The sequence below is a fragment of the Cyprinus carpio genome, chromosome A3 (assembly GCF_018340385.1).
Source record: "Cyprinus carpio isolate SPL01 chromosome A3, ASM1834038v1, whole genome shotgun sequence".
Taxonomy (NCBI): Eukaryota; Metazoa; Chordata; class Actinopteri; order Cypriniformes; family Cyprinidae; genus Cyprinus; species Cyprinus carpio.
The window spans coordinates 7260402-7271163 of NC_056574.1; the positions used below are offsets into that span (position 1 = coordinate 7260402).

The 10762-nt window shown below is 38.9% G+C and overlaps 1 protein-coding gene across 2 annotated transcripts in view; it reads right to left on the bottom strand.

The window, feature by feature from the left end:
- LOC109104446 (protein shisa-6-like) overlaps positions 1 to 8201 on the bottom strand; it is a 95810-nt gene extending 87609 nt beyond the window's left edge. For both annotated transcript variants that reach the window (XM_042716841.1, XM_042716833.1), the window contains exons 1-2: positions 8052 to 8201; positions 6471 to 7273 (exon numbers count right to left, since the gene is read on the bottom strand). In XM_042716841.1, coding sequence (XP_042572775.1) covers positions 6471 to 7015 — 545 coding nt within the window. In that variant the 5' untranslated portion in view covers positions 7016 to 7273; positions 8052 to 8201. The remainder of the gene's footprint in view (positions 1 to 6470; positions 7274 to 8051) is intronic.
- Positions 8202 to 10762: the final 2561 nt, after the last annotated feature.

Sequence of the window (10762 nt, forward strand, 5' to 3'; positions counted from 1 at the left end):
TGAGGTCAAACCACAACCAACCTATACTGCACTTCTTACAAAAACTATAGTCCTCATAATCGATTCATAATAAATCAGCCAGAGTGGCATGAGACAGATCTTGTCCCTCATTGACTGAGGTCTCATCTCTAGTCCTATACAGACATTCTCCTCAGAGAAACCACATTTCATGCGCCTGTGCTCTTCAAACACACAAAACACACACAGCACATCAAGAACCTTCCAGCCCGGAGCCGTTTCACTACACATCTGAGCCCCTGGGTAAACACTCATAATATATTTAACTGTATTTTGGTGCAAATTACCACCATCTACACGCAGCCTAAATGAAGCCGAGTGGATTCAAAGGGTGGAAATGTTAAAACAAATGTTCTGGAACATTCTGTATCCTCACGGCTCATTCTGTAGTATGAAACTTCACTGGCATCTGTGTGAGACAGTGAGCAGCAGGGACGGTTTGTTTAAAATGGGGCAAGTACTGAAGGATCTAAGATGGGAGTTCAGCCCCCAAACCCTTTGAGAAATGTTCACTATCAATTCAGGGAAATATCTAAATGTTTAGAGTAGGGGTACGTGATATGGCAAAAATATTTCACAATTTTTTTTATTATTATTTTTTTTTTTAGGAAAATCGTGATTCATGATTTTATTACGATTCTTTGTAATGTTGGTTTTATTATTTTGCAAGTTGTCTGAGCAGTACAGACAAACTAATTTCCCTATTTTAAAAACAAAGCCTTAAGGCCCGTTCACACCAAGGACGATAATTATAAAGATAACGATAAAGATATAGTTCTAAAAATCGTTTTCAGTATTAAAGAACAGCAGAGTCCACAACACAACTATAACGATAAGACAAAGAAAAACGATATCGTTGGAATCACTTTCAAAACGTTTTTTTTTTTTTTTTTTTTTTTTTCCAGCTGATGAACGATAAAAAAATTGACAGCCAATCAGAATCCATCCTGCTGTAACGCGCTCGAGAACTTAAAGCGCCAGACAAGCGTGCGCTTAGAATAAACAGAAGATATCATTCGCTGGTGTGGAATGCTAATATCGTTATCTTTATAGTAATATTTATAGTTATCGTTCTTGGGGTGAACGGGCCTTTACAAGGTAACAAAATATAAAATACAACAGAATGGCAGACATTAAAATTAAAAAAATTAATGATTTTTTTTTTTAAGTAAAACATAAAATAATTAATAAAAACACATGAACAAAGATACACAATACAAATACACATACTATACAAATAAAACAAATGGTGCTTTATTTATCAGGTACAGTAGGTGTATTTAGCAGTAGCATTCAACAAATTGAATGAACAAATGAACAAAATAAAACACTATATACTGTACACTTCACTGTATAAATTATTATTTATACAGTGATTTTATTAAAGCAACTGGATTAAAATTCTTACGTCAAGAGCAGTGAGTGATTTTTCTCTTTGTTTTGTTGTTTTATTTAATGGATAGTTCAGCCAAAAATGAAAATTCTTTAATCGGTTTCTCATTTTCAAGTTGTTTTAAGCCCTGAATGAGTTTCTTTCTTCTGTTGAACATAAAAGTTATTTTGAAGAATGCGGGTAACCAAAACTACTATCAAAGTCAGTGGGGACCAGAAACTGTTTGGTTACAATCTTTAAAATATCTTCTTTTGTGTTCAGCACAATAAATAAATTAATACAAGTTTGGGACATCACAAAAGTGAGTAAATAATGACAGAATTTTAATTTGGGGGTCAACTATCCCTTTAATGACAAGTGGCAGCATGTTTAGTAGTATTAGTCTGCTGTCACTTTAAGACCTGCACACATCTAAGATATAAACACACATCTTTTTTTCTCTCAACTGTTTACTTTCACTTTAGACATAACTAACTGTGTTTATATGTAATATGTGTGTGTTTTAACAGTATTAGCGCAAGGCTTTAAAGCACATGAAACTAATGTACTTTTATGATTGCGAAGTACAGACTCCCTTGAGTGTAAGGGCCGTTACATAGCAAGCAATGCGAGCAACACAAATGATGCGCTCCCTTTCAAGGTCTAAACAGTGCACGCAAGCTTCACGGGCGATGCCTGTATGCAATACACCACTCACGCAACAGGGGGTAGTAGAGTCACGTGATATTCAGATCACAATGACAACTGAAGAGGAGTGCATTCTATTGCTGATTTTACATCGGTGGCAACAAAAGCAGCGCAGAGATAGGCGGTGGTATGTTATACGTATAAGCTCGCATAATTTTTCCTCTTCGCCAGCCATTGTATTTAAACCTTCTTCTTCTGTAAACATAATATACTTGAATTAATGTACAATACTTGCAATGTCACCCCCACCGACAACGCATAGTATTGCGTGCATCGGCGCGTCGCGTATCAAAAACTAGAACGACACATTTGGCTACGCACTGACGCATAATGGCGGCCGAAGCGTAACGATGCGTAGCCTTGGGGACGCGTATGCGCACAGATGCGTTGACTATGAAATGGCCCTAACTCTACTGCCGAGTTAACATTTGGTGTTAATGTATGTCGCAACAGAGTACACTGAGACAGAGGCGCCAGAACTGCAACTGTTAGAATGTGCACTGTAGCACGATTCTTCAAAAGCAGATTGTGGAGACATTTGAATCATCCACAATCAAAAATCATGATATCGCACACCCCTAGTTTAGAGTCTCTAAATCTAACATTCAACACAATAAATGCAATCAATGAGTCACTGTGATCAAAGACTGTCGAGAATCATAAAAGTATAAAAAAATTCAGTCTGCAGATTTGAGTTAAAAAAAAGATTTCATTGAAAATGGCATAGTGTTTGATGGTCACAGACTTTTTTCCTTCAGACTATGATACCATCCAATCGGAGGATATCAAACGTCTTTGATATTTTGAGAAGATTTTAGAATGCCAACTGTTTTCAATTGCCATGCATCTCCTAGCAACAAGGTGCATGTTTATGTGTGAGTTTGTTTGGTTCGGAACGACTTTAAAGTCTAGTAGTGTACGATCCTCAGTTGTTTAGTGTATGATGGCCAGTTTTCTCTAACTATTTACAAAGTCAGCAAGTGTATGATCCCTAGTGTTTTAAAATCTGTTCAATGGACTTCTTTTATGGTGCTTTATTTGGGCTCATCATCGGTCCTTGGTCATTTAGCTTTGGTTTCAATTGAAGAAAGTAAGTCATGTACATTTGGAATGCCATGAGTAAATCACAACAGACTGTTCATTTTAAAGGGGTGGTTCACTGTTTTTTTTTTCTAGGCTTGATTGTGTTTATGGGGTGCAGTCTAACGTGTTAATGCTTAGTTTTTTTTTTATTATTATTGTTGTTGTTGTTGTTTTTTAAAAAACACATTATTTTTCACATAATTTACCTTTATTCCACACGCTCTGTCCCTTCTCTGAAAAACGAGCTGATCATTTCCTGCTTTTATGAAGCCCCTCCCTCAGAAATAGGCAATGGGCTCTGATTGGTTAGCTACCCCAGTGTGCTGTGATTGGCTAATTCGCCTCTAGTGCACGTCTAAATGTCCTGCCCTCACCTCAGTGGCATGTGCTCCGGTTTTTTAGTACACAACGGTGTCGGTAATATCACTTTTCAGTTTGAGCAGGATTGAGAAGCAGAGGATATTATCGAAGAAGATCGTGCAGAATCTTTGCAAGCAGCGCTTTTTAATGTTTTTTGTTTGTTGTTGTCTCTTACTTTTAGATACGCTGTTATCTGTAAATGCTACTCCTTATGTTAGCTTTTAATATAAGGTTTTATCCTGATTAAAGGGGTCATATGATGCTGCTAAAAAGAATTTATTTTGTGTATTATTTTGTGGTTTAAGGTTCAAAAAACACATTATTTTCCATATAATGTACATTATTGCTTCTCCTCTATGCCCCGCCTTTCTGAAATGTGTCGATTTTTACAAAGCTCATCGTTCTGAAAAAGCGAGGTGTGCTCTGATTGGCCAGCTATCCAGTGCATTGTGATTGGCCGAATGCCTCAAGCATGTGATGGAAATGTTACGCCCCTTAACATTCTATGCCGTCTCCCAGGCCAGTAGCAACACGAAACTCAGTCCAGCTGCTCTGCTCATGCACATCCCATCATCGGTTCTCTTTTAGCAGTTCAGTCAATGTACTGTTAGGAGCAACTGAATAACTCTGGATATTGGTTTATTTCATGTTAGAGGGAGTGTCAGGCATGTTTATAAACTGAATAACTTTAGTAATGTGTGGATTAGTGCATACTGGAGATGCAAACCGTTTCAAACGATTTAGTTCAATTTGGTGCATCGTTCATGATCCGGACATCACTAGACCAGACAAAACAAATAAAACCCATTACAAACAAGGCATTTGTTGCATCCAGTGGGGACATAATTATTGGTTATAATGACTTATACTGTCTTTTTAATCGTTGCATTGCGTATAGCGCTGCGTAAACATAAAACCATGTCTGCATTTGTGATCTGAGAAACATCAAACAACAAGCCTACTCTACTGCTTGAAACTCGCGTTTGAATCATCATTGGCAAATTATTTAAATATAAAAAAGGTACCTACAGGTTGTGAGTCAGAAGCACCAGACTGTCCTTGCAAAGTTTGAACTGCCCAACTTTATAGAAATAGCCATTGTGCCACAGACGCATTGCAGGCTACTGTTTCAGGAAACAGTTCTCATCCTCTAAATGCGCATCATACATCTGAATATTTGGGTTGGACTGTTCTGGAACAGTGTTGAAATGCAACTTAACCACTGATTTCTAGTCATCCCCTCAACAAAACACACAGCAACTCCACAACATGGCACCGGCGGCAACAGTGAGAATAAACGTTACGCCTTCTTTCTTTGCGTGAATATTTGGGCGGCGTTATGCAAATCTTCCCACATAGTGACATAGAGATGTGGGGGCGTGTTAGAACGAGCCGTTTTAGGGGGGTGTGGTTGACTCTTAACTTTTATAAAGAATATGTCTTTGCAACTTTACAGATCTTCTTTATGCACCAAGAGCTTGTAACACTCCAAAGAGAAAGGAACAATTGAAAACGCATCATATGACCGCTTTAAAGCTTTAATACATTACGGTGGCTGCATACGAGTCCATGTTTAATGCTTCTCATAGCTGTAATTGTATAATTGGAACAGTTCATTGCTGGAGATGAGCTGAATGAGAGAGAGAGAGAGATGCAGAGCATGTGCAGAGTAGAGCGATGCGAGTAACAGTATTAAGAACCGCTGCTTTAGAACATTGATTTTGAAACTTGTGAATCCATTAGAATCATTAGAAGGCAGAATCATGATTCATATATGAATAGACTTTTACGCGCACCTCTAGTCTTCTCTTACTCTTCTCTAAAGCAGCGCAGCATGGCCTCGCCCCCTTTGCTGCCTTTTCCTGAGGGCGGGGTTTAATCAGGGTTTGTGGTGTCATGAACCCGGGAAGTAACTTGTTGTAGTCCCTACCAGACATTTTTTAGGCATTAAACTGCCAGAATTTTTAAATACATTTTTTTAAATCTCTGTTTGCACTGAACTTTCAGCTTCGTAACTTTGCAGATATTGTTTATGCTCAAACAGCAACATTACACACTAACTAACATTAAAAAAGTGAAATCGCAATCAACCACCCCTTTAAGTATGCCCCTCACAGGTTTCAACCGGCTGTACAGAATGTTATTCGGTCTTCACAAATCCAATAAGCCTCATTGTGAGCACCAACCAAACTCTTATCAGACTGCCTGAGCTTGACTCATATTTGCAACATGGATCAGTTTGATAAGAGAAGAGCAATGTGTCATCTTTAATACACTCAACAGCTCTGCACAGGAACAACTTTCCCCTTGTGAAGTGACTAGCTAAAAAGGCAATGAAGTCAGTGTTACGTCATTTTAATATTAAAATTCAATGTTCTCAGTTAACATTTTCTGACTTTTTTTTCTTCTTTTTAACCTAAATCTAATCAATAAGCAATACAGATAAAACATGGCTGTCCTTCAAAAACAAAGAAACTGTTCTCCTTTTTGGCACTGACAAACCAAAGCACTATAAATCTGTCTAATTGACAAACTGCACCATGAAGACCTAATTCCCCTCTACTACGACGGTTTCCAGTTGACCTCTATCTCAGCACAAGACTAATGATATCCAGAATCAATCCCTCCTAGACGCAGACGAGTCCTAGATTTAATACAGTATGCAATTAACTATTAATATTCCATCTTAACCCAGAACCCAGTGTTGAATTTGTGATCAAGACCACAAAGCTTTCACTGAAGGTCTAGTTTATATAGTGTATGTTTCAGAAAAAAAAAGTAAAACTGCACATTTTTGCACTGTACAAATTTCGGTTACCAGCCCTGGGGTGGTTTAACCAGGCTATGTTGCCCCTATAAAATCACTATGTCATACTAGCGGTGCATTAACCCAAAGCTTGATAAAGCTAAAGACATGTTTTTAACTTACCTCTGGACATTCATTTCTTGAGGCGGTCTGGTGGCTTTATCATAGGCCACTTTGGCAGAAATTCCCAGGATGATAATGAGGGTGATGACCCCGCAGGTGATGTAGACAGTGGTGTTGGTCTGGTCCAGCGCTGGGTCGTACGTGTCCCCTGTGGGTGCGGGTGAGGGCGGTTGGGTTTTGATCCAGTCGGGCGTGTTGTAGTTGGTACAGACTCTCTGATCCACTCGTTTGGCTTTCACAGGACAGCAGAAGCGCAGAAAGCAGCTCCCGCAGCAGTACCGGTGGTCAGTGTTGTTGCAGGCAAATTCTTTGTCGTACTGACCACTCACGTCGTAGTAGCCAAGACAGGTGTCATGATCACCAATGATGGGCGCCTGGACTTGTGTGATCCGTCTGGGTGCCACTGTCGGAGCAACGGTGCTGTTGACCTCCTTCACCTTTGGGGGTCTCTTTTGAGGGGGTTTGCTCCGCTTGGCTGTGGATGTGCTCAGAACACACAGCGGGTCTAGATAGACCAACAGAAGTAGGAGATGTCGTATCCCCATGGCTTCAGGTGGTGATGTGATTCTCCTCTTTTTATGATTTCTTCAAACCGGCACCGAGCTGCTTGTCATGCACTCTTGCAGGTCCTCCATTCTACATCTCTGTGTAGCATCATTTCAGCAGTCCTCCTTCCTAAGGTTCTCATTCTTTAAGGCATAAGTGCTTACGACAACTACGCAATGCCCATTTCACAGTGAGTGGATGGAGTGAAAAGGTTCTCAAACTTGAAATCTACTTGCTCAAGACTACATTACGTTAATCTGAAAAACAAAATATGAGAGGGAAAACAATTAAACTCTTCATAGTTCATGTCGAAAATGCTTGTCTACATGATTTCAGCACCATGGACAGCACACACCTCCGTTCAGTATGTTCCTGCAAAATTCATTATGCGTTCTTAACAGAAACAAAAAAATCATACGTTAACACATAAAGACTGTCACCACTACTTACAAAAGTCATGAATAGTAAATACATTGCATATTACATACATAATATGTTGCATAAAATATATAAAGAGAAATCAAAATCCCATTCCAAGTCATCAATGTTTACACATTCAAGAATTAACAAATAAAAAAATAAAAAAATAAGAAAATTAAAATTAAAACTAAATTAATTGATTTTAAAAAGCAATTAAATAAACATTACAGTACTGACATTCAATAAAACGAATGAATTAATGCGTAAAAGCGAGGGAAAACTTATGATTTTAATCTTTTTAATTAATTTTTCCCGTCCCCACTTTCCCAGTACAAAGATTTCCATCAAGTCAACCAAAACGTCTTTCATAACGTTCAAATTAACAGGTTTTAAAAATACAATTTAACATAAAGCAAAAGTCATTTTTAAAAGCCATGTCGGTTACACATAGCCCCTTAAGGTAACGCCTGCGCATTTTCACTTTTACAGTGGAGTAATGCGAATAAATACTGACATATTAAATTACAATCCACTCACGTTACCTCTGACGTTCTACATTCATTCATGAAGAAGCTAAAAAGCGGATTTAACAATGCAAAGATGGACAGAACTTACGAGTCCAGTGTGCTCGACTCCGGGATGTCCGTCACTGCGCTTCTGAAACGAACAGAGCTGAAAGAGAGATGCTCCTCCGCTCCGCTGTGACCCGCCCCCATCGATCCCTCTCTCTCTCTCTCTCTCTCTCTCTCTCTCTCTCTAGTTTTTATTCTACACTACACGACACGTCACCGGCAAGTCAGGTAATTACAAACTAGTCTCGGGTAAACGCACGTCTGCTCATATCTGCAACCTTCCTTTAACAACCTACTCGACCTCTCAACAACTGCATTAGTGTTATGGACAGCCAATTTGAACACACAAGACATGTTCGTTCATCAACATTACTTTCAGGAAAACATATCCCTGTCTTAAAACTTCACTACACCTCAGAACTGTACTCTGTCTCTGTCTTGTATAATTTAATTCATTGCAATCTAGAGTGTTTAAAGCAGCAAATTATCATCATAGCATAGTTCGCATAGTTCGTCAAATTTCTCGGCTTCTCTCTATTTTTAGTCTATAGAGGTTACACTTACAAACATGATCAGCTGTGTAAAACCTTGTGGAAAATCTCAAATATATACCTACATTTAATCTCACAATAAACATTCACGAAGATAAACCCATTGTGTTATGGCCGGTGACTGAATTTTGCGGGCGCGCGAATTCCTTTGATGGATTGGATGGCGCGTGCAGATATCAGGAGCAGAGACTTAAAGAATATAGAAACAACTAACGCAGGGCTGTTCTAGCCTGATTGAACATTATCAGCTGTATAAAGTAGTATTTACAATATTTATCTGATATGAGGCTATATTTCTGCCAGCAATCAACATTCGGATTGCACATTATAGTCCCTGTATGCAGGGCCTTCCTTAGCTGTTGCGCCCTGGTGCTACTGCACCAGTACACCCCCCTAAGGACAGCCATGCTTGTATGTACACTTGACTGCTATATGATAGCCTATCCAAAAGGATGATACAGAACAATACCTATAACTATAATATCTGTCCTGTGGCATCAAAGGGTGCATATGGAAGCTTATTTTGGTCAAAAACCACCCACTGCACCATACTTGTGAAGTGTCACTTTCACTTTCACTTTCACTTATTTTGGTCAAAAACCACCCACTGACTGACATGTGAAGTGTTCAGTCACAGTTCCGACAGTAGACTATAGAGGCAAGGTTTTTAAAAAATATACAGTGGAGATCAAAATTAGTGTGAAATATTTTTATTTTGCATAGCTCAAAATTTAAAGGAGTATAAGCTGTTGGTATAGTGCTATACTAACATTTTTGACAAAATATCCAGGGCATTTCAACAAAATATTTTATTTTGTGGGAAACAGTGATCAGAATTAGAGAACAATAACCACTGTTGCACCAAAGAAGATTACAATGAAAATTGCAGGATGATTGGGAGATGCTTGCAGGGAAGGAACTGCATGTTGCTGAAGGAGGTTCTGATATACAGGTGCATCTCAATAAATTAGAATGTCATGGAAAAGTTCATTTATTTCAGTAATTGAACTCAAATTATGAAACTCGTGTATTAAATAAATTCAATGCACACAGACTGAAGTAGTTTAAGTTTTTGGTTCTTTTAATTGTGATGATTTTGGCTCACATTTAACAAAAACCCACCAATTCATCTCAACAAATTAGAATACTTCATAAGACAGATAAAAAAAAAAAAATAATAATAATAAAAACAAATAAAAACATTTTTAGTGAATTGCTGGCCTTCTGGAAAGTATGTTCATTTACTGTACATGTACTCAATACTTGGTAGGGGCTCCTTTTGCTTTAATTACTGCCTCAATTCTGCGTGGCATGGAGGTGATCAGTTTGTGGCACTGCTGAGGTGGTATGGAATCCCAGGTTTCTTTGACAGTGGCCTTCAGCTCATCTGCATTGTCTGGTCTCTTGTTTCTCATTTTCCTCTTGAGAATACCCCATAGATTCTCTCTGGGGCTCAGGTCTGGTGAGTTCGCTGGCCAGTCAAGCACACCAACACTATGGTCATTTAATCAACTTTTGGTGCTTTTGGCAGTGTGGGCAGGTGCCAAATCCTGCTGGAAAATTAAATCAGCATCTTCAAAAAGCTGGTCAGCAGAAGGAATCATGAAGTGCTCCAACATTTCTTGGTAAACAGTCGCAGTGACTTTGGTTTTCAGAAAACACAATGGACCAAACCAGCAGATGACATTATACCCCAAATCATCACAGACTGTGGAAACTTAACACTGGACTTCAAGCAACTTGGGCTATGAGCTTCTCCACCCTTCCTCCAGACTCTAGGACCTTGGTTTCCAAATGAAATACAAAACTTGCTCTCATCTGAAAAGAGGACTTTGACCACTGGGCAACAGTCCAGTTCTTCTTCTCCTTAGTCCAGGTAAGACACCTCAGGAGTGGCTTAACAAGAGGAATATGACAACTGTAGCCAAATTCCTTGACACGTCTGTGTGTGGTGGCTCTTGATGCCTTGACCCTAGCCTCAGTCCATTCCTTGTGAAGTTCACTCAAATTCTTGAATTGATTTTGCTTAACAATCCTCATAAGGCTGCGGTTCTCTCGGTTGGTTGTGTATCTTTTTCTTCCACACTTTTTCCTTCCACTCAACTTTCTGTTAACATGCTTGGATACAGCACTCTGTGAACAGGCCAGCTTCTTTGACAATGAATTTTTGTGGCTTACCCTCCTTGTGAAGGGTGTCAATGAT